The 25320-nt window shown below is 39.9% G+C and overlaps 1 protein-coding gene across 2 annotated transcripts in view; it reads right to left on the reverse strand.

Moving 5' to 3' along the window:
• Positions 1 to 2920: 2920 nt before the first annotated feature.
• Positions 2921 to 25320, reverse strand: part of shdb (Src homology 2 domain containing transforming protein D, b) — a 31568-nt gene continuing 9168 nt past the window's right edge. The window contains exons 5-8 of one of the 2 annotated variants that reach the window (XM_012864793.3): positions 13406 to 13483; positions 12665 to 12842; positions 8394 to 8513; positions 2921 to 4443 (exon numbers count right to left, since the gene is read on the reverse strand). In XM_012864793.3, coding sequence (XP_012720247.2) covers positions 4257 to 4443; positions 8394 to 8513; positions 12665 to 12842; positions 13406 to 13483 — 563 coding nt within the window. In that variant the 3' untranslated portion in view covers positions 2921 to 4256. The remainder of the gene's footprint in view (positions 4444 to 8393; positions 8514 to 12664; positions 12843 to 13405; positions 13484 to 25320) is intronic. The other variant, XM_012864794.3, reaches the window with a different exon arrangement.

The following is a 25320-nucleotide window of genomic DNA, read 5'->3' on the forward strand; positions in this document are numbered from 1 at the left end:
ATGGTGCTAATTGATATTTCAACTATTTCTGACAAACAGAATATTCAAACACCATCTCCCAAATGGATTACAAATCCATTCAGAATCTTTTTTGCATCTCTTGATGGATGTTTTTGACATTGCTTCTGGAAAATTTAAGCTATTTCAGGTGGAACCTCCTCGGCCATTATTCGTGTTTTAGTGCCACCCACAAACTGTGGCTAAGTCTCAGTATAAATATAATTTTGGTTTCCATTTATCACTAGCCTTTAGAACATTGTCCCCGTTCAAAGCCACACAATGTGCTAAACATGCCTTCATCTTTTTTGTAGTGAATCTTGAGCCACTTTAAGAAACGGCGCTAAAAATATGATCTAAACATACTTTTTCATTTAAAATAAGTGATCCATACCACTCACTGCTTTTGATTAAAATGCTTTCCACATGGCAAGTAATTTACTGCACCAATTGGTGTAGAAGAGCAATAGAAAACCAGCAGGCCCAACAGCCATGCCATGCATGCTGCTGATTTGGTGTAATTAAATCATTCGTTACAAGATGTGTGTTCAAAACAATAGTAGTAAAGTCATTCATTCTGAGAAAAAGCAGGTGTTAAACAGATGGTCTTCAAGTGAGGAAGACGGCAGCAAATGTTGTACACGCTGGTTAAGGTGCATTTGCCTCTGAAAATCTGATTAAAATGGTACAGTGTGGATTAAAAGGATCAGTCAAGAGGGAAACATGTATAAATTGAGATGTTAGCTGAAGAGTTGTGCAATATTAATTGAATGGATTGAATTTTAGACTTTAGACTCAGCCAATGTCCAACTGCTGGTTCATCAAAGCAGGCCTTGAGCCACATGCGAGTACTGGAACAATTAGAAGAAAAAAAAAAAACACATGAAGCCCAACTATCAGCAATAAGACTATGGAAAGTCCCATTGTTGGGAAAAAAAAACTAAAAGAAATGTGCTGTAGACATTGCAATCTGTTAAAGTTATAATTGGTAATCCTGTTCAGAAACACTTTTTGTAATACTGGGTAAAATGACCCTTCCACCCTGATAGTAGTTAATACATTATGAATTCTCAAAAAGGTAAAAAAAAAAAAAAAAAAAAAAAATTGTTTTCTGTGGGAGCTGCCAGCCTGTAAAAACTATAAGCAATCTCTGCCGTTCGGTCAGAAGGGCATGGATTTGACCGAGTTTTGTTCCTGCTTCCATATCCCCCTGTCCCTCAAGTTCCAGGGAAATCGCCTTATCTATTGGTTATCCCACATGCCAATCATTGTGATGCGTTCACGTAACACCAGTGTCCATGCTCATTCCTTTATAGTTTCCGCTTGCTGGCTGCACATGCGCAGTTCTAGTGTTTTTGTATCCGGTTAGCGTAGCAGTTAGCTTCAGTGTTAGCTGTTCATTGTAGTTCCATTGCTCTCACCGTAGACTTTGAAAATGGCAACAACCGAACTGTGTTCATGTTTATGAGAAGAGGAAGGTCTCAGTAGAAATAATACCAGAGTGGATTTGGGAGATTTTCAAGACACAATCCCAATGAAGAGCGGAAGAGTAAGTAAGCCCGTCTTGCGCATGCGCAGTTATTCCAAAAGGGACTTGGGGAAACTTCTGAAAAAATTGTCGACCCTAGCTTTAAAGAACACATTGCTTGGCATAAAGAAAAAAATGGTGCCAGATTTGATGAAAGCAAGACTTTTATTTTGGATCTACGAGTCTGAACAGTTTGTCGGGCCCTCAAGAGCCAGTGTCCTACAACCTTTATATGCAGCTCTGCTTCAATAAACCTGACTCGAATATTAGCTCATTAGCAGAGTACTGTAGACTGCAATCTAATGAGGAAGTCAGCCATTTGATTAATGTGTGTAGGGCAGGGGACACTTCTAAGAGTTGCACCGAACCTCAAGGAAGGAGTTTGAGACCACCGAATTCAAGCCTCGGCACAAAGTGAAGCACGGTGGCCCAGCTATCATGATATGGGAATGTTTCACATTCTATTGTGTAGAGCCGGTTTATCACAATCCAGGGTTCATGGAAATTTTGGATAAAAAAAAAATAAATACTCGAAGAGGTCATGCTGCCTTATGCCGAGGAGGAAACACGGTTGAAATATGAGTGTTTTAGCAAGTGGTTCCAGACCAAATCATTAATGCTTTGGAGTTTCCAGGCCAATCCTAGGAGCTTAATCTGATGGTAAACTAGTGATGTCAAACATGACCCTTGGCAAAGCAAAACCAAGAAATGGCGTGGAACTGTGGAATGCCAGAAATTGGTCGACTCCATGCAAAGACGTGAGGCAGTTCTCAGAAGCAGTGGTTATTTCCATCAAAACAGACAAAAGCCCCTGGCATGAAGTTTACATTTTTACAAGTTACTATTGTTTATTGGGTGTGTTTGTTTATTTTTCAAAAAGATGAAAATACACCTTTTAACAAAACAGGTATTTTCTTTTGGTTTTATTTTTTGACAAAAATAACTTCCCAATGCGACACTAAAGGCTTCCAAACACTGATTAAACAGAGCCAAAATGCTCCATCTGTACATTTGTATCTTCTGTTGTCATCTCCCAGCAAGACAGTTAAAGCCAATATATGCAGGCTGTCAGTTCTTCCACTGCAGACAAAACACGGGTTATCTTTTAAAGGCAATGCTTGTGTCAGCTGATGTGATTTTTTTTTTTTTTTTTTTTTACCTCTACTATGTAACCCAGCTATTTGGTTTCATAAAACTGCAGGGTCACCTGATTTCAACTTGCCTACCAGCTAGTTTTCATTCCATCTTTTCTTACATTGCCCTGTTCTCATTCTGGTCACACAAACGTATGTAAAAACATGCACAACTCCTTAACTCTGTTAATAAATCCCTTCAAATCATGGAAACGACAGATGTTTGTGCATTTTAAAGATGTAATAAATTTTAAAAAAAAAATAATCTTTGAGATATTGAGCAAAACAGTAAATCGTAGTAAAGTAATAAAAACTTTTGGTTTGCTATAATAAATTTTCATACTTCACTTTGTTGCAAATACAGATAGAACTCAACTTAGTAGGTCAAATAGAGTAACCAAAGCAATTTAGACATCTGGATAAGGAAACAATGACTTCAATAAAACTGCTAGCTCCAGTAGTGGGAAAACACATTTACCTAATACCAATTTAAACTTAAAAATACTGCAGCATTTCAACCCACTCCAGACGGCAAGATTCGAGAACAGCTTACATCCATCCATGTGATGAGTTGGCAGACAAAACTCTGTAGGAAGTGAGAAAATGACCGAAAACACTGCCAGCCTTTCTAGGTTTTTAACGTCTCAGTAAATGCTGAATCTCTGCCGTGTAATTTGCAGCTCTGTGTGCAGCGGGATCTGATTTTAAAGTCGGTGTTAAGACACCGGCAGAAAAAATGGCTGCGCAGGGCAAATGTAACTGCAAAAAGTGCAGACAACAAGAGTTAAAACTCACTTTTATCAAGTACCAGGACAATGCATTTTTTTAATACAACAATCAACAAATAACACTGAAATGTGTCGAGCGATGCTTAAACCGTACAAAATAGGCTGCCTTGAATTCAACGGGTGTGATTTTGTAAAAAAAGAAAAGAAAAAAGAAATCTGAACCATTATTGGTGTAGGTAAAAATCATTTGTCTTTAAAAATATCTTTCTTTCCATTACAGACTTGGCCTTTAAACAACAGTTTCCTGTCTTATTTAGTCCAATTCACTGATTTTATTACGGGGAATGAAAAATTAGCCCAATTATCAGTTTGCAGGGTTTCAAACCAACAGTTCTCTGTTTTAAGGTTGTAAAATGATTTAGGGATACATGGTAATAATTTACAATGTATCTTCTGCTCGTGGGTAAACTAAGAAGCAGTACATTCACAACGTGCAGGCTTTCTCGCAGCGACCGGGCTTCGAAAACTCAGCGCGTATCCAACGACTGAGAAAGAAAATGAAGTGAAGCAGATGCTCTGAAGTAAGCCCGCTTGGTTAAGCTCATAGATGAGGAGTTGCAGCAAAGGTGCTGATAGCTCTGGTACTGCATTTGATGGGAATTGATCCCCAAGATGTTATACACTTGGCACAGATGCAACAGCTGAGAGCATAAGTACCTCGTGTGCTGAAACACTACAAGTAATCCAGTGGAAAAAAAAAAGAGAGAAATATGAATCAGTTTCACTCCGCTGAGATTTCCAGGTCCAACATTCCTGTTTGAACGTCATGAAAATGAATCATTGAGGTCCGCAGGACAGAGTCACGGCCAATCAGAGGGTCTGCACCTGCACCGGGAAGAGCAGGGACAGATGCTCCGCGCCTCGTATCGGGAGTTTATGCGTGGTGTAAAAGTGGACGGCCTCGGGAATGGTGTCAAAGGGCGGGCTGTTCTGTCCCAGCACGTACTTCCCATCTTTGCACAGGGAGAACTTCATGTGCATAAAACCCTGGCAGCTCCTGTGAAGAAGAAAGAAGGAAGATAAATTTGAAGAATGAGTGGATGGCATCCAATAAAATAAATAAATAAATAAAAACAGAAACAAAGTGTGAGGGGAGAGGGGAAGCATGAAATGAAATTGGGAGCTCCTAACGTCACACAGCCTTCCACGCATTTGGTCCCTTGGCGGTGTGTGAGCCATAGCCTGGATTTATGTTTGCTTTTTATTTCACTCTGGGAACAAGAATCCAACAAAAACCTAATAACACTGACATAAATTAGGAGGAGAAGCTTTTTTTTGTTTGTTTGACGGATGAACTGTGCAATAACACATAAAAACACAACACAAACGCCAGGAGGGAAACACAAGGAGGCTGTAGACTGTGGGAGAGGCTTCGCTGAGAGCTACAGCTCCCCGTCAAAATCCATACAGCCTTGAAAGGACTGCTCCTTTAAGAGTCATCCAGCCAGCCATTATGTATGTCTAATTATAGCAGCAAAGCAACCGAGTTGCAGCTGGTCAGCAAAACTGTCATTGTTCGGTAAATTCAACATCAAAAGCATTTGCTGTCATGGTAATTATAAGGAATTGGCACAGACTCATTGCACCTAACGTATAAAAGAAACCCAACATCAATTTGTTTTCAGTGTCTGCACTGCAACTCTTTCATGACTTACATGAAAACAATCTCCAACACTCATTCAAGTTGTTGTTTACATTTCTTTGTAAGCTGGAACAGTTTTTACATTTTGTAATTTTCCAAGGGAAGATCAAAACAATATCCAAAACATTCTGATACTGTATGTATTTGAAGAATATAGCTGGATTGTGTTGTTTAACTATAAAACTCCTTGTATAAAAGTTTTATTGACATAGCAGTGGTATTTATAGTAAACTAACCAAGGAGGCAGTTAAAGCACATTGTTAAAGACCAAGATGTCGGTTCTAGTTTTGGAGAGACGTTTTTTTTTTTTTTAAATACACTTCTTGGCCTCATTTAGGCATTTGTTTTGATGACACAAGACAATTTATGAGAGATAAAATGATCAAGATTGTTCAACATCAGTGAATACATTTATGATTATAAAGTACACAAATTCAACAGCATCTTAAAAGTAAACAAGGCAGTATCTATTAAGAAGACCAAACAGGGCAATGTAAAAGTAGAAATAAATCACAGGTTGTTAAAAACACAGATTCTGCTGTTTTTATGCTCGCTGGTCAATGTTGTGTTTACTGACTCTTATAATCCTCCAACAGTTTATTTTCTTGACACAAATCAAACTGATCTGAAGGTGCGATGTCAAACTGAGCCTCACTTTAATATAAAATAGTGGTCATTTCTTGCTTTAAAAAAAAAAAAAAACTCAACTGGCTATTAGGCTTTATTTATGGCTAAGTGGATGAAAACTTTGTGGGGAAAAAAACTATTTAAGCATCCATATACATACCCAAGTTTCACAAACTGTACAGTAATCCATAGTTTTATCACTTAGTTGATAGGGACAAATATATATCACATGTCATATACCATAGCACTTGCAGCCATGGCTAAGTTGCAATGCTCGTCCCTAGAAGAGCCTTTACGAAAGTATTACTTAAAACACATAGGTAAAACACACTTAGCAAAATCCTATAAACATTTCCTAGTAAATTAATTGTGATCACATGACTGACTTCTTTTTAAAAACACGTTTAAGTTCATATCTGAAATGTCCCCAGTATGAATCAAGTTTGAATTCAGAACTCAACGGGAGCTAATTTTATGCAATAACATGATGGTTAATATTGGCAGAGATGACTCAAAAGCATAACACAGAGATGTTGACCTGAACAGGCAAAGAAGGAAACCTTTGAAACATGCAGGCAGAGGCAAACTCTGTCAGACTTTTGAGGAAAAAAAAAACACGTTTTCCAAGTCTGACTGAAAAGCACAGGGAAAAAGTGCTCACCAACTAAATTGCAGAATACAGTCAGCAGGTTTAGAAAGCTTATATGATACCAATCGAAAGAAGAAGCAACTCAGATACTTATTGATTTTTGGAACTGTAGTTTGCTTGTGTTAAACTTTTACAACTTTAAATGCAACTTGAAGACTGCCGTCTTGGCAGATATGGATACATTTGCACATTTGCTTATTTCAGCATAAAGGATGTCATAGGGCTTCTAAGGTATTACAGTGCAGGTTATTATAATATTTTGGAAGAGAATTTGCCTCCATTGCTGATGAAAGATATTCCTTTGCATAGAGAGCTTAAACAATGTGTTTTTTTAATAAACTTTCCTTTGCTTCCTCACCAGATCTGACTTTTTCCTTTCGGGTGACTGATTTTCTCTTCAACAGAAGCAAGTTACGTTTGCCACTTAGTTACTAATTTTTAACTAATTTATACTTTATTGGTGTAAAAACACAATCACTGTCAGACAATGTTGCAGAAAGATATAAATTGGACCCATTGGAAAATGCCTTGACTTTCCCTGTGAATTAACTTGACATTTACATTTAGCTGCTTACAATTTGGCTCAACCCAGTTCCATTTTATTCAATCCCAATCGAGTCAATAAAATCATTTATAAATTACAAATTCAAAAAAAATCTATATATTGCCTTATCCTACCTTACATATGTTACAATCTCTCTGCTTTGGCAGATCCTTCACATACATTACATGATGATCCAATATTATCTAATCACCCACCCCTGCACCCCCCTTTTGTTAAACTACATGTAAATAAATTCTCTGGCAGAGAAAACAATGTGATAAATCTGATTCAGCAGTACTCAAACTGATCACCTGGAAGATCTTAAAGTATAGAAATGCAATTATTTGTGTTGTCTCTACAACATGTAATGGTATTATAAAATTACACAATTCAGGAAAAAACAATAACTGTGTGCTGCAATTTCTTGTACCACTCCCTGTTTAGTAAGAAAATGTCCAAACAGTCTCTTAGTATTGAAACAATTCAACACTAAGGACGACAAATAAGTCAAGTCTCTTAAACTGAGATATATTAAAAATATTGGTTGATTTAGATTTTTTTCTGCTTAGCTCTCACTTCGACTGTTTGGTCTTCCGTTCGACCCGAACTGTTTTTAGTTGTCTCACATTATAAAATCCAACCATTATGTGGAACTTTTTAACCTTACGTTGGTCCTGCTGGTTCAGGCAACAAAAACATTCAACAGGTCATAAGATTCAAAGATCTTGACAAATTAACTTCTTCAAGCCTCATGGCTGCCAGTTGTGAAAAAGTCTCAGCATTGACCTTGTCCCAGAACAAACGTGTGTGTGTGTGTGTGTGCGTGTGCGTGTGCGTGTGTGGGTGTCAAAACTACTCCCCTTATTTAAATGAGTAACGCATGAGCTTGTTTATATGTCAGCACGACACTCCAACTCCACTCCCCTCATTCCCATTCCTCCCTATTCCCTGCCTAATTCCCTTCTTGGGTGTCCCACAGAAGGTAATTCATATTCATTAGTGATTATGTGGAGGATGATGTGTGCACTGAAGTGTGCTCTACCTGACTGATTACCACTTAGACGGCCCGCTGGGACTACGAAGGAAGGCCACCGAGGGGGAGGCCAAGGATGCCGAGAGGACAGAGTGATGAGGGGAGACCGGTGCGAGGTCGGCACAATGGATCACGATTGTAATTACAAGGGAGAGATTTGACCAGATAAGCAGTATTGTGCCTCGCAGGCAAGCATCAGAAGAGGACTCGGTGTAGCAGTGATGTTAAGCGAAGGCGATGGTAGATGGGAGAGGAAAGAGTGAGACGTGGAGAGGTGTTGGGGAGTGCAATATGTGATGAGGGGTTCAGGCGTCAGCACTTGTGCACATACACACAATAGAAGGAAAATGATAATGCGCAATTAAAGTGCAGAGCTTGTCATCAGAGATTGATGATGAAGATGGCGAGGCGTTTAACGGCGTCTTGTTTTTAGGTGTGTGTGCGTCTCTTACCTGAGAGACAGGGAGAAGTCAGAGCGGTTGTTCTGACTGTTTCTCACCAGGTAGCTGCACTCTTTACACAGCGTCAGCAGCGACTCTGCCTCTGAGCGCGACAGTGAGCCGTGGTACCATCTGTCGGAGCGCACGCACACACACACACACACACACACACACACACACACACAAACAGCATCAATAAGATATGCTAATGAGGAAACGTGGCAAACAAACAAAAATATATCTGTACCTTTCACTGATGGATGTGGAACATAAAAAGCTAAGAAGCTGTGGTGTTAGGTGCTTGTTATTCCCATTCAGTATTTTAATGTTTTCAATTTAAGTATTAACTTAAGTATTTTTATGAAAAAACTATTTTTTGTCATGTCACTCTGTCATAATGGCCAGATTTGTAAAAACATTTTTTTTTAAATTACTGCTTTGTCAACAGAGTCCCACACCTGAGCTGCGGCTCTCCTGCAGTTGGGCGATAAGCTTTACATTTTCGGAAAAAGGATTAAATGGTGTGTTTCGTGAACGTGTAAGCATTAGGATATTGTTTGATATCATAACCCTGCTTGAAACCTCTCCACTATTGTTTCTTTAACAAACCTTTGAGGTCCTCAGAGAACAGATCAGTACAGAAATTCAATTAGATAAAGGTAGACTGTTTCTTCATTTAGAGACTTCTGATGGCAACTGGTTACACTGAGTAAATGGTTACCACAGTTTCCAGGTTTTTATGTGCAAAAACTTTACAAAACCAAAACTTAATTAGGCGCTACTTTGTGTTTCATTGCGCATAATCTCAACAAAATCTATTAAAGATTATTGTTGGAAAGAGTCCAAATGTGTTGAGAGAGTGAACAGTGTTTCACGGCATTGTAAATTGTTAACTACCAAAACAAGGAGCATTCACTGAAGACTGAGCGAGAGGACATGCCCACCACAGGTTTACAATTATGTTATACTGATTAAAACTCTGCTGAAACCACAAAGCCCCAAAGCGATTATAACGGAGTAACGGAGCATGGCAACTCTTCACGTGAACGTGTTCACACGACCACATGCTGCGTGTCTGCATTTACATCTGTGCTTAAGGCCTGTTGTACTCAAGAGTTTCATTAGGAAAACAGCTCTTTATGTGCACAGAGACGGGACATAAATTACTCCAATGATGTTTGAAATTAAAGCCAAGGTAAATGTGAGTCTTCAATGCTTCGACTTAATTAGTCCAACCTCTCCCAACTCTGTTAGGTTGAAACAAGTAGCAGCTTCGTTTAAATTTGTTCCAGCCCATAATAGATCAAAGCAGAGCAATAAAAGTGTCTTTGGTTTTTTTTTTTAATGGGCTTCTTTCCACCGCTCTGTCTGCCCTTACATGTTCGTGACCAGTTTTGCATGAAATGTATTAAACGTGCCCATGAAAGTAATGAAACATTTACCGCCTTTTCTGAATGTAATTGCATGCATAAACACCTGCATAGACAGCTTGTGTGGGGCTTTTAACCCAGGGCTAGTTTGAAACAGCGACCTTGCAAATAGGAAGCAGTAGGGGGCGTGCATGACCTCTAAGCCCATCCTTGTTTATGTCGGTCGGCGGCAGCACTAAACCCAGAAAGCTGTCCAGTGCACCGCGTTTAAAACAGAATCATTTTGAACAGGTGTTCTGGTTCTGGAATTACACCCGTGTAAGCACCGTGATTAATATGAACCAATTAAACCAGAGTTCAGAAATATTTTAAACTGATTTTCTTTTGCACCAGTGGCCTTTATTTGACATGAAGCCGACAGGAAACAGGGTTGAGAGAAAAGGGGAAGACGTCCAGGGACTCGAACCCAAGACGGACACACCTAGAACTGAGGACATGGGTCTTGTGCTTTGCCCCTGTGCCACCACTGCATCCAGGTTGATTATGTCTTTCTGAACAAGACTTACTGCAACTGTCCCAAACACAATAACAAACATTCTCGCTGCTGCGTACCCAGACCGAGGTAGCCAAAACATGGAAGCATCCGTCTTCAGCCGCTGAATGCGCTGAAGCTCTCTGAACTCTGATTATGTTAGAAACTCATATCCTCCCAGCTGCTGCCGCTTGTTGATTGTTGTTTTCCTCCTCAGCAAGTCAAGCCAATGTAAGGATTCTTCTCTGATAGCCTAAAACAACCTAAAAAAAAAAACGTGCTACTTCCTCCAAACGCTAAGCCACAAAGTCCAGGTGCCATTTGGAGGTGTGCACTTTTCCCCTCATTTTGGAACCACTGGGGTCAGCTAATCCTTAATCCAGGCCAGATTAGGCCTGTAATCCAGCAAGCCTCACAGATAGAGAGCAGTATGCACTGAACTGGTGATTGCAATAGTTCTTAGTTCTTGCTGTAGAGTTAATTTTTTGTATTTGCTGAAAGGACCTAATTGAAACCAATAACTGTTGGTGCACTTTTATTTATTTATTTATTGAGAAATTTCTTCATTCTGTTTTTGTTTTCAAACCAATTTAAGTTTGAAAGTAACAATAATACAAAGTTATTGCCCTTTCAGCCAAGGTGTATAAGCAGAGGTTTCCAAACTTCTTGCCTCACACAGTGTGACTTGCACCCGCAAAAAGATGTACACAAAATACAACCCTTTGTCTGGAAAATTGTCTTTTACTCTGAACCAGTAAATAAGTGAGTTTTCCGTGTTCTACGATCTTCACCCATCTCACCCTCTCCCCAGAATATACCCTCATCCTTGTTGCCACCGTTGTGTTTACTGTGGCATTCATATGTCTACTTTAGGAATGCTTCATCTGCCTGTTTGTCTCATTTTTAAGACAGAGGTTTAACCAATAATGTACCTTTGTGCAGCTAATAAAATGTTGGTATATTAATAGCATGACCTAAGCTTTGGCTGTTGACCTTATACTTTTAAAGACTTTCTGCTGACTTGCTCACTTTTGTTGGACAGCTGGATTTTATAATTTGGATAATATTAACTTTTAGTGTATGCAAAATAAGAGCATATGTCTCAAAATAACTTGTTTATCATAACAGAACATGCCTTTTACACCTTCCAGACTTTAGTTGTATTTCTATATTTTGATGTTCTGTTTATATGCAAGCCCTTTGCAGCTACTCTGGAGACTCGTAAGTGACAAAGCTCCTCTTTTCATCAACAACCTTAATCCAAATCCAAAGCAAAAAATAAATAAATGTGTCCATACTCAAACTAGTAAGAGAGACCACTGCTACTATCCTCTCTCAAAGTGACCTCCATGGGCTGACAGAAGAAGTGCTGTCCTCTGAAGCAAAGAGACGGGTGCAGTCGAACTGTTTGTTTATGGGAGGCAAGCAGGTTCTGTAAGCAATAAAGACCCATTTGTGGATTCTGATGGATCCTTTTGGGGTTCGTAACATCAGACCGTCTTACTGTAATCTTCTTTTGTAGTTTAAAAAATGCAAAATTAGATTGTCAAAATAACTTTTCCCTTGACATCTAAGTTTGAAATATAATGTTTAGGACTTTATCACCATTCAGTTTTATAAAATGAGTGTATTTTGATCTTTTCCCTAATTGAGTGTAGTTTTTTTTTAAGTTTGCAGATTAGTATTGAATGGACTAGAGTCTGTGTGTGCGCGATACAAACATTATAAAGGAATAATATTTGTTGACAAATATATAGCAGGTGTAAGGATCTTGGACTTTGCAAAGATATTAGGCCTTTCTGACGGAGTCTCACTGCAGCAGATTGTCCCAAATGACATAGATGATATTGATCAGGTACTAAGGGTTAATGAAAGAGTTGCTATTACTTGGATAATGGTCAAAAAAAAATTAAAAAAAATGAAACACAGAAGGAGGAAAATATGGATTTATTGCAACCGATATTGCAATTGCAATATTTAACAAAAATATATTTTCTTATGTTGTGCAGCCCCACTTCTAAACAGCATGATCATGTAAGGTAGCTAATGTTTGCTATTTATCCCCCCCCCCCCTTTAAATCAGTCTAATTTCATAAACACGGTTGGAAAAGACAGCTGTATGTGTAAAAAGGCTTTGGACCAAAGTTGGTTCTTCCTAACTAAATATGAATGCAATCCATTTGAGTTTAGCAAATAGGTGTTAGAAAAGTAAAGTCAACTGAATTAAAAGGCATTAAAGGCAAGTTTTTTTGTTCTTTTAAAATAGGTGAAAAAAAACTTTTTTACAGCCCTAAATTCATTACAATCTAGGTTGAGCTACATTTTGGATGTGCGATTTGTGATTTAGGGTTTCTGTGTGTTCCAGAAGACAGCATACATACACCTGTTTTTCCAGAGGCAGAGTGGGGTCTACTCGCTCTCCCACCATGGTGGGGCTTTCATGAGCTGTTCGGAACTTCAGCCCTCCTCCTGCTGCTAGCGGGCTCGACCTGGGACCCGCGGGACGCAACCGCTCTGTGGGCGACGATGAGCGGTCCCATTCTGTGCCATCAAACTGTGCTGTTGGCAGACGGGGGGGACAGAAAGAGTGTGTCACGTTATTTACATGGCAATATGATCAAAGGGGATTAATCCACTCAAGCAGACGGGAACAAACATCAGATAACAGACTTCTGCACAACCACATAAGCAGGAAAGGGGAGGGGGGGGGGGGGGGGTTGGGGATTAGCTGTTGGAAAGGTCACATTGCAGGTCAGCAGGTCAGGGTCTGAATAGACATTTACCAGCATCGTCACATTTTTTTTTAATCATATTTCCCTACATTTGGTCCATGGCTCTGTTTCATCATGCAGCGGCACGATTTTATTGATTCCACAGCAAAAAAAAAAAAAAAAAAAAAGACACAGACATCCTGATCACAGAGAGTCTTTACACCCCTAACGCCAGCATTCAACAGTTGCTACAGGCAGGTGGTGCTGATGCAGACCACAGAGGGAACAGCAGATGTAAAACAACAGGGTCGCCGAGGTCCTGACACACGCATGCGTTTGTGTCGAGCAGATAAAGAAAAGGCGATGATGTGGGTGAAACGGGGTGCAGGGATGTTCAGGGTGAGAGGTCACCTTGCTCTCTGACGGGGGGTTCCTCCTCCAGCTGACCTACTGGGGCAGGCCAGGGCAACTCCGTCAACTCCCTCATTTCTAATAGAGGAGGGGGGGAGTGGAGAGGAGAGCAAGAAAACAGCAGATGGGCTTTTACAAACGTTCACCAAAAAAAAAAAAAAAAAAAAAAAACGAGGCAGGTGACAGAAAAGAGGTGATGATTAAGAAGTGAGACTGAACATCAGAGGAGGATTTTAATGTGAAGCAGAAGGAGCGAGCGAGACGTGAGAAGTGGAAGAGGTAGAAGAAAAGGGGAGCCCTGTTGAGAGCGGAAGTGAGAGGCGGTTCAGGCTGCATGTGTGGAGATGACATAGCCGTCAAGAAACTTAACTCTGCGTCTTGTAAGGAAAAAAAAAAAAGAAAAAAAAAAAAGGAGCGGTAATATAATCTAACCCCTGTACCCTTGATAAATCCCACACAAGAAAAACACAGACTCAGAGCCAGTATGTGCAGTAATAAATCAAGACAGATAAGGCTAAAGGAGGCAGGAGATAGAGCAGAGGGATGGGGAGCGCCAGCATCGCATTTATTTATAGTAATTTCAACTTTAGACGTCAAGAAGTTGTCTCTTAGAATTACATGTAATGAAAACAAAAGTGACTTCAAATGAAAGTCAACCCACAGCAAAGTGTGACAGAGGAACTGAGGTGTGTGTGTGTGTGTGTGTGTGTGTGGGGGGGCATTCGTCTCATTGTATTCACTGCACAGCAACAGAAGGTGCACTGAGAGAAGGAACTGAAAATAGCTCACGATACACCATGGTTGACTGCTGTAATACCAGTCATTACTGCTGCCTTCTGCGCACACACGCGGACAGGTAGCTACATTATGTATTTGTGTCAGTGCCACAATGTAAATCTGGCTCCCGCTCTTCGGGAGCGCCGAGTTGCAAAACAAATAAAAGGAACAGAGGGGTGACGTCTTAATGAGCCGACTAATCCAAAGACCCCCCAAGCCGGGCGACATCAAAGGCCAAATTGAACGGGCGTTTTGAGACAGACCCAGGCTGTACATACATGTTCCTCTCCTTCCCCTGGTTAATTATTGAGCAGGCAGACACACTCTGCCACTTTCCCGAGCTCTCTGTGAATTATTGATGCATGGCGCAGCACAATGGCCCCCATCTGGAGCGAACTGCACCTCCGCTGATGCCAGGATTAAAGTGTGGCCTGGCGCTCCTCGATGGCGGCAAAGCACGCAAAACACGGGTGTACGCACAAACACCCCTGGGACCACCACTGCCTCCCTCTGCTGTTCGTTAGCTCACCGCCACAATAAATTTCACACCTCCAATTCCCAAGAACAACAGAGAGAGAGAGAGAGAGAGAGAGAGGGACGTGGAGAAAGATGGGATTTAAATGAGTAGCACACAAAAGCAATGGCAGGGTAACCAGAACATTTGTGAACATGGAGTGAGCCAAGAAAATGTATTGTTGTTTAAAAATGTGATATAAGACCTCTGTGTTAAGGATTCAGATTGTTTTTTATCTCTAAACTGTATTGTTCCATGATCCTCTATTATTGAATAAAAAATGGTAAATTTCAGACTGGGTGGTAGACTTAATTTTCATGAATAACCTCATTAGAAATTAACTTGAAAAAAGTAAAATGATGCAACTTCAGTCAGTCGAAAGCAGGTTTATGATCAATGACTGCTTAGCTTTACATTAAATAGTGTGATTGAGTTCTGATTTTCATGAAATATGAGAACATAAAACATATAAAGCCTAAAATTGCACAACATGACATATGGAGTTATTTAGACAGACAGCACCATTTAAATAAATAATTCATTTAATGACCAAGAGTAGAGTCCTCCAAGAAGTTGCCAAAATAAATCATCTCCTCCCTATAGGCATGCTCACACATGCACTGTGACTATCAACTTTTCAACACATTTCCAGGAGGGCTTGAAAACTGAGTCATTCTTAAATGAAAACATCTTTTATGGACTTTATAGGTTTAGCTCTTTGTGAATCATCTTCAAATTACTCTAGTATGAAATACATCAGCTACTATGAGCAAATGTCACTGCTTTTAGACAGTCAGCTTCTTCTCAGTCTGAATAAATTATCTAAAGAACAACTGGGTTTCCCCTAAATGACCCTTGGCCCCAAAACCCACCTGGTCCCACAACCCCCAACACACACTGAGACAAAACAAGCTGCTGTTACAAAAGGTAGTCGTTTTATACTAAGCAACATTCAAAACTTTACTATGTTATGTGTCAGGTTGCAAAGTGTTAGAAAAGTTTCCATGGACTTTGGGGGAATTTACAGATATTTAAATTCTTATCCTAACAAAAAAACAAAACAAAAAAAATGTTCTTCAAAATTGTCTAAGATTGGAGTAGAGGGAAAAAAAGTTATACAAGAGGCTAAAAAAAATATCCCATTTTAGGTAGCTACCAGCTACAACTCACATTTAGCGTCTAATTTAGCAACTTTCTCTCCAATAAATCCATTGATGCACAGACAGCTTGTACTTATCAGTGTAAATGTGCATCTGTCCAAATGCTTGTTGACACAAACAAGTCAGGCTGCCAATGAAATGGCAGGAACTCAATGGATTAAGATGAGGTGGAAAAAAAAAAAACTTGCTGAACTTCAAACTGAGCATCATGATGTAAAAGAGAGGGAACTTCAAAGACTTTCAACGTGGCATCATTGTTGCTGTCTGATGGCTGATCTGAACATTTTAAAATCAGCTGATCTACTGGGATTTTCATGTACAACCATATGACAGGTTTACAGAAATTGTTCTGCAGCTGTACAAATGAAAATGCCTTTTAGATCCCTTGGTGTCAAAAGAGAACAGACAGAAAAGTAACAGTAACTCAAATAACCACTTGTTAAAACCAAATGATGCAGACTACCTGAATACACAACTTGTGAAACCTTGAAGCAGATGGGTTACATCAGTCTAAGACCACACGGGGTGCCTACCTGTCAGCCGAGAACAGGAAACTGCAACTACATTTCACACGGGTGCAACATTAGCCCCATTTACACTACCCTTTTTAACCGATTCATGCCGAGTTCGGACCGAGCTTGGATCAGTTGACCGTGCCGAGCTTAATTCTGACGACCGTTTACACATCACCCTAGCATGGTTCCTTGGTTTCTTCGCCTCCTAGTGACGATCTGCGGTACTACTGCTCTCTAGGATTGAAGGAGGGAATCAAGCAAATAAAATTGTGGCGCCCGTAACATTCAGGAAGTTATGCTTGGTTATAATTGTGATATTTCCTTGTTTTATGGAGAGTCAGGCAAAGAAAGCAAACTTAAATTTACTTGACAGAATCGGCTTTTGGGAAGTGGATAAGACAAACGATAGTCTAATCAGAGCTTACAGATGCAGGAAACAACGACAGACGTTGAGGTTCATCACACTGCTAAGCAGAATCATCCCTGGAAATAGTGTGTCACGGTAGGGAAGCTAGTATTTTCATGAATGTCTTGAAATGTCAGCTGGCTGTAAGGAGATGACGCGGTCTGCTCATGTGCTCTTTGTTATCAGAGAACCGAGCTAGAGAAAAACCGAGCCGAGCCCTATTATTGAACTGGTCTAGATTTAGCGCGGTTTGGTTGTGTCTGGCACGGTTCAGTTCAGTTGCGTTCCATTTACACTCGATAGTTATCTCAGTTACTGAGCGGACTGATCTCAGCACAGTTACAAAAGAGTAGTGCAAATGGGGCAATAATGTCAACAATTACAAACCAGAAAAATGTTGCCTGGTCTGACTAGTCTTCATTTCAGATGGTAGAGTCACAACTTAGATCCACCCTGCTTTGTTTCAGACTGGTGGCAGTGGTGTAATGGTGTGGGTGTTATTTTATTTTGGAGAATTATTTTGGGTATTATTTTACTTTGGAGAACACATTTTGTCCTCCAAAGCATATTTTAAATGTTTGTACCTGTACTGCTGCTGACCATACCTTTTTGGAGCACAGCACCCATGTTTCTGATGGCTATTTCCAGCAGCAGGATCATCCACCATGGCACAAAACTCAAATCATGATAAACTAATTTATTGAGCAGAATAGTTATGCTCAAGAATTTGCAAAGCTCCTTTGGGATGTGAGGGAAACTACAGATTTGAATTTTGGATCTGTGGCTGAGAAATTTGCAGAATCTGCATAATGTCATATGGATATGGAGCGACATCTGGAGAATTTTTAGAACAACTTGTTAAATCTATGCCACGAAGACCCTAGTTAATTATGAAGAAAAAAAGAGGGTCTAACAGTGACACTTCATGAAGTAGCTGTTGAGCAGAGCCAGTTATTAGGGCCGCTACATCTAAACTTGATGACAGCACTGTGTCCCAGTATGTCCATCTCTTGCATTAGCATACATTTTGCTTGCATCCTGGAAAAAAAAAAACATGTCTTAGGAAACAAAAAGTGGAATACATTTACAATATAACTCATAAAAGTCCCTCTAATTTTTTTTAAAAGAAACTAATTTTGCATGTTATCCAACTTTATTAATGAAATTGTGACCCACTGAGACATGAACCTCAACTCCATTGCCATGTTAGAGCCACACGCCTGCAGATCCAATGCTCAACACTGGCAGTTATTTCTGAGGAGGAAACATCTGGCTCATTCCCGTCTAATGAAAGCCTCGTTTCATTCAAAGACTGTTTGTGTTTTGAGCCTTTATCATCAGACGGTAAGGCTGACAGTTTCTGAACACAGACATACTTACTCTGAAATTTATGTACACTACAAATATTTTAATACTAAAACAATGAAGTGTTCTTTTTTTCCCTCTCATTTCAACTTGAGCTCTGAAACAGGAGACAACAATTGGCAGTGGCATGTCAAAATTTTTAGCCTGCTGCCTCAACTGCCTGCATGGAGCTGCTAGTGATTAGCAGAAATTATTGGAAGGGGGTTGGAATGAGCGGGCTTATTTGTGCTGTGGACGGAGAAAACATTGCTTAAGGTGATAGATAACTGACTCTTTGGGCTCACCAGCTGCTTTATGTGCGTTTAAAATTGTGAGAGAGCAAAGACAATAGAACGGCTACGTTCGGTCGATTAATGAAGACATCTGTCTCTACAAATAGCCCCGGCATCTCGTCTCCGCAAACAAAGACCTTCTGTCACGAGAAAAAAAAAGAAAAGCACTCATTTGTGCTGACAGTTACATGAAAAGGCATGAGCATTTGTAAAAGTACATCTTTAATATTCTGAAGTTGCATAATTTTAAAGCACCATGCATGCTTTCTTTGAACAAATTTCACAGACATTCATAACTTATTGAGGTCGCCTTTTACATTTCACTTTTAAATATCATTTAATTGATTCTTCAACTACTTCTCCAAGTGGAGGATTACCCTCTTGTTTATTTTTTTTTTTTACATCTCCCACTTCTATCATCTCTTTTGATATCTTCCATATGAGATAGTGAGAGTGAAAAACAAAGACATGGCTTTCTATTTTAAGTCTGCAAGGGTTCTGGCTGAGAACAGGGGGAAAAATGAAATCAGAAAAGTGACACAGGGTAAAGGGCTAGGGAGAGAGAAAGCAAGATGATGACGAGGAAAAGAAGGTGGGAGAAGAGTGAAAGGGGGGAGACCTACGGTTGTGCCAGTAAGTTGATGAGTTGCCGGTCAGATGGCCCAAGGGTCTGCTTAGAGCCGCAGAGAGCACATCAAGCCAGAAATGGAAATCTAATTTTCTTTTTTGTTTTTTTCCCCTGCTAGCATGTTCTTACACACACAACCCCCCTCCCCCCTCCCCACACACACACACTCACACAAATACACATGATGGAACAACAATTTCTTAGAGCACACAAGACAAAGCTCTTACTGACGCACCAACCCACAATACTTAGCCGTTTTTTCCCAGCGCCTGTATAACCAAGATTTCAATAATTGAAATATTAAACTGATATTGTTACAAGAGGAAAAGCCAAGGATTTTTAATGTTAAGTTTCAGATGCACCAGAAAAATAGCACTTGGGTTTGGTAATCTAAGAAGGACAATGTGATAATCCTTTTAAATAATATATTTATTACATGAAAATTCTGCAAATACTGGTAATGACTTTAAAATGGCTATCGCAAGCCGTTTCGGTTATTAAAGTTGTTGGTTGATGTTGCTGGTCACCTCGCCATCTTTTTTGAGAGGCTCCCTACTGCCGTCGCAGAGCGCCACCATTTTTACAACCAGTGTCAGAAGTTCTGGACGTTTTGGAAATTTCTAAGAAAGCTAAACTTAAGGTCAGTAGATGTAGTACCTGCAGTTTAATTGCCATCCCTTAGGGATAAGCGTAACATTGGTAGATGTGAAACCTGGCGATTTCAGGAGTGACTTCTGATGTGTACGTCCAGCATTGATTGTAAAAATGGCAGTGGCCTGCCACTGCAGTACGGTACTCTTGTCTTTTTTTTGGGGGGAAGGGGGGGGGGTATAAAATGAACTTGATAATGTCTTCATAGTTTACCATAAGAAAGAAAATGTAGTTACACAAATCCAATGAATACGATCTACCACTAGAAAGTTGCTAATGATTTTTCTGATTTGACTATCAAAAACCCTCATTTTATCAACTTATAAAGAAGTCAATTTAAGAGTTGAGTCTAGTGTGAGATGGTCAAATAGAGATCAAAACCACAATCAACTATATCTTTAAGTTTTTAACATTATATGATTAACTCCTCAATATCTGAGTACTGAACTAATAACAGAAATAAACTGACACATAATGGTTGAATACAGTAAGTACATAATAGCAATGCATGGGTAGAAAATAGGGGTAGTTTAATAGGTGAAATGACCCAGAACCACCTTTTCACATTTAACTTATTGCACTTCTGTAAATAAAAAAGAAAGTAAGCAGCCCCTGTTCAGAGTGCAGGTGTACTTTTGTGCCAAGGACAGATTGAATTACAAATTTGTTATTTAAATCAAACAAACACCAACATGAAAACCAGTGATTTGCCTTAATTCCTTAATCAAATTTCTAATTGACTAAACAGAGGAAAATGTTTTAGTCCAAAACCTGAGGCGTTCAGGTAGATAGGCTTCCGCAATATTTGGCAACATCACATCACATGTTGAGATTTCACAACCCACAAAAAATCTAAACTTAAAAAATGGATACGTTTAAATAAAGACATTACTTGTTGAAATAATATTATGCTCTACAAGCATTTCTACTCTTATGTTTTTTACTGTCATTTCTTTCATGCATCAATTGGTATCTGAACCTGCAAGTGTTTTTTTTTTTTTGTCTTAACCTTCCTTTTTTAGACACACGTTCATCATACTGCAGAGTTTCTATGAATAGTCCCGGTCTTTTGCTTTTTCCTAATGAGCAGCTGCAGTGGAACAAGTGGAGGATAAGTGCTTCGCTCAACAGCAACATACCAGTAATTGCTAGGGGTGGCAATGTTATTCCTTCTCCTCCTCTATCCAGCTGGTTTCGGGCTGTACATCATGGGCTCCCCTACGCCAGCACTTACTTGCATTGGCTCAAAGCTTTTGTTGTGGTCTATAAACCTTAAAAACCTTAAAAAAAACACCTGAAACACCCACTCATCTGTTCATTAGGTGCAGCCATCAGGGAACTAATAAGACGGTCTCTCTCATTAGATCCCTAATAACGCAGAATGGCTGCAGGGCCGGTCGTTTAATGCAGAACCGTCTATTAACATCCAGGAATTAATGACTGCTGTAATCTGAGCTAGATGGTGACACCTGTTCTTAGTGTTTAAAACAGTCTATAAGTCAAACCCTGAGGCATGCAGGGATCATCTTCACAGAACTGCTTAAAGTAAACTCCATATAAAAAATGGAATAGGTCTAAATAAACTAATAGACTCCAGCTATGTATATATATATATACTGTGATAGACTGGCGACCTGTCAAGGGTGTAGTGTACCCTGCTTCTTGCCCAGTGAATGCTGGAGATAGACACCAGCAAACCCCACGACCCCATGAGAGATTAAGCAGGTCATATATATATATATATATATATATATATATATATATATATATATATATATATATATATATATATATATATATATATATATATATATATACACACACACACACATAGATAGATAGATAGATAGATAGATAGATAGATAGATAGATAGATAGATAGATAGATAGATAGATAGATAGATAGATAGATAGATAGATAGATAGAGTCTTAGTTTATTTAGACCTATTCAAAAAAATAGCCACAACGTACAATTTTTCACCCCAGCGATTACATTTAAGAGTGGGTAAACCACAAGAATTATAATCACAGAGATTCTGTAGTGATGCTTTTGCATGAATAAAATGAATACCACCCCCCCACACACACACACACACACATCTTCGCATGTGCCAACATGCACACGTGCTCCTTTTACACTTCAATGAGGAACGTGGTACTAATCATAGCTGTAAAAAAACAAAAACAAGTTGGAAACCTACGTACGCATGCATGAGCTGGAGAGCAAGTGTTGATGAGGGGCTGCTGGCAGATTGTGATATCCCCTCCACCGCCCCCGCCGTTTGCCCACCCGCGGCAGGTTATCTGAGTGAGTATGTCACATCAGCAGGGAGGGGAGGACCGAGGGGAAAGTCCCGTCACTGCTGGAGCGATGGTGTGTATACGTGTGAGAAAGTGTGCCTGCGTTAGGGAATGACTAATGGTGGCCTGCCACAATGGCCCTGAATCCCCACCACCACCACCCTCCTCGCCGCTCAACTCACCACACCTCCTGACCATTAATACTCCTCCCCGCTGAAAAGCCAGGCCTCCACAAACATCCACTCACCTGCCAACAAAAACCAAAACATTGACCGTCCCTGTTCACAGCCTCTCTCTATCCTATCCTCCGTATCTTCCCATCTGCATCACTAAACCGCCATTCTCATCCCTTTGTTCTGTCTTCTGCATCCATCCGTTCTCTGCGCCGTCCTTTCCATCGCTTCTCACCCTCGCAATGTGGGCCACGCTTAGCAACGCCGACAGGGTCCAAGGGAATATGGCTTAAACGCGAGAATGGAAACACACAGTTTGCGTGTTTACACTTCAGTGCCTCGGTGCGGCCAGATAGACCGCAAGCCGGCTCGAGCCGACTCCGGATTGGGGAAATAAAACAAAGGGTCAGGCAACCCGGGCTACACGATTGTTTTCCTACACTTCACGCTCTAATGGCAGTATGAGTACTGCCCTGCAGTGATGCATAATGTATATGGCACAAAGAGGAGACATGAAACAAGAGGGAAACACGGAGCTACAGCGAGAGGGCGTGCAAATCAGGTGAGAGATGACTTTGGCTCTTAAACGAACGTCCATGCATCTTCATTCGAAATTGTCTGTTCTGTCCAATGAGCCACAGTGCCTCTTTGCTCCTCTGCTGGTTAGGCCGATTTGAGTTTTAATGCGAAGAGAATGGATTTCTGTGTAAAGGCGCGGATATTCAGACAATGCTGTGCTGACCGTGACTTTCCTATTAACACAGGATCAGTCACACACGTGTAGGCATGTAATTAAGGGAGGGGAGGGGAGCCGGAATGGAGGTGAGCAAGAATGAGGCGAGGTTGATTTATTATCCCATCACCTTGACCTTGGTGACTTGGAGAAACAGCTCAATTAAGTGGACTTGGCCTGGCATCCTTTACACCTACTTTACACCTTTACACCTACTTCCTGATGATTAATCCATCAAGTCCGTTTGCTTTGACCATCCCGTTACTTTAAAAATACTATAAAATATTTTTCACCATATTTTTTCCCCCTTCTGAGAACTCCCGCTACACGGATAGCAGCAAAGCCCCCGTCAGTCCTAATGAACATCTCAAAGCTTGTTTAGACCATGGTCAGCCACGTGTCTGAGCACCAGAAATCAATATTCTTCCAGAAATAGCTCACATCTAAAAAAGAGAGAAATATAGGTCATCTGGGCTTAGACAGTGAAGGTCACAGCACTCCGTTCCTAGTTAAAAAAGCTGTTAAGTGTAATGATGGGGGAGGAAGTTACTTTTTTTTAAAGGTCAGGACAGTTAGAATATTATTTTCACCGTGTACTATCAGCAGAAAGGCAGTCTGGGAGCTCAAACGAAGGGTCTGACCTTTCAAAGAAGCTCATTTTGAGGCAGGATTTAACCATTCAACAATTCAATAATTCTACAGAGCGAGCCCCTTCAAAGACACGTTTTCTGAGATACCATAGAGTTTTCAGTCATTGAAAGGATTTAAGAGCCTTGGTCTTTTGTTGGCAGGGATTCAATCTTGTGCTTTAAGACACTTTAATACAATGGAATATTGTCAATAAATGCAGAAGGGCTTTTTGTGAGAAAAACTGAGTATTGATCAAGCTTGGCAGAGCTAAACTAGATGAATAAACAGCAAAAAAACAACAACAGTGAAATCAATGAATGAACATGTCCTTGTAACTAAAGTGCCTCACAAAAGCATTCATTGCTTTTGAACTGTTTTTATGTTTTGCAACATTACAGCCACATATTTTTCCATGCTTATTGGAATAGTATTAGATTAGTATAAGGATAGCACAATTGTAACAAGGAGAAAAACATGCTTTTCATTTTTATTTTATTTTTTTTACAAATACAACTCTGAAAAGTGTGTTGTCTATTGAGGTTCAGACGTTTAAATCTGATACCCTCTAAACAAAAATTAAACTGATTGCCTTCACAAGTCACCTAATTACTAAATGTAGCACGTTTGTGTAATTTAATCTTAGAATAAATCCAGCTGTTCTGTTTTAATTTCAATTTATTGAACTCCAATTCACAACAAATGTCTTCTAGAGGCACTTTACAAAAACGAATAAGTTCAGTGAGCACCTCGGAAGTTTGTTAGAGAACGTTAGAGTATCAACAAGCATCATGAAGACCAAGGAGCACAGCAGACAGGTCAGGGAGAAAGTTGTGGAAACTCTAAAGCAGGAAGGCTATAGCGTTATGTCAAGCTTTGGGCATCTCACTGTTCAATCAATTATCCAGAAAAGGAAAGAGTACAGCACACATTTAAGGTTTAATTAGCTGAGTTTCCCTAGATAAAAATAAATCTTCTTACCAACTGGCATAATAACCCGAACCTGACTGCACTATTTGATAAATAGGATAAAATTGTAATGTATATAATTGGCTTTAAATCCAACTGTATGGTCACACTGAATTAACTACATTTTTGTACATAAATCAGATTGATTTATTCAGTGCCTTGAGTCAAACTTTGTTGTGAATTGGCATCATATAAATAAGCTGAATCGAACCACTAGCTGTGCAGCTCTAAAAATCTGGCCTTGAAAGACGGGTCCAAAAAAAAGAGATAGTTGAAAGAATGCCATGAGAACACTGCAAATCACCCTGAACACACCATCCTCGCAGTAACCCATGGCAGAGGCTACATCAAGCTGTGGGAATGTTTTTCTTCAGCAGGGACAGGGGAGCTGGTTAGAGTTGATGGGCAAATGGTCGACACTAAAAAAAGAGCATTGCTGGAAGTAAACCTGCTAGAGGCTACAACAGATTTCAGACTGGGGCGTAGGTTCACCTTCCAGAAGAACAACGTCTCTAAACATAGAACCACAGCTACAACGCAATGTCAAAGATCAAAGCAGATCCAGTTGTTAGAACGGCCCAGTTAAAGTCCAGAAAAATAAAATTGAGCATTTCTGGCAAAACCTGAAAATCTTTTGTTTGTAGAGATTCTCCATCCAAACTGAGTGAACTTTGGCTATTTTACAGCAAAGAATGGACAAGAATTTCCAACTTCAGATCTTCTACAGTAAAGGTACCGAAAGGAGATTTGACAAAGTATTGACCAGGGGGGGGGAGGGACACAAATAAATGCCTGACTTTCTATTATTTGTAAATTAACTTGA

The sequence above is a fragment of the Fundulus heteroclitus genome, chromosome 9 (genome assembly GCF_011125445.2).
Source record: "Fundulus heteroclitus isolate FHET01 chromosome 9, MU-UCD_Fhet_4.1, whole genome shotgun sequence".
NCBI lineage: Eukaryota > Metazoa > Chordata > Actinopteri > Cyprinodontiformes > Fundulidae > Fundulus > Fundulus heteroclitus.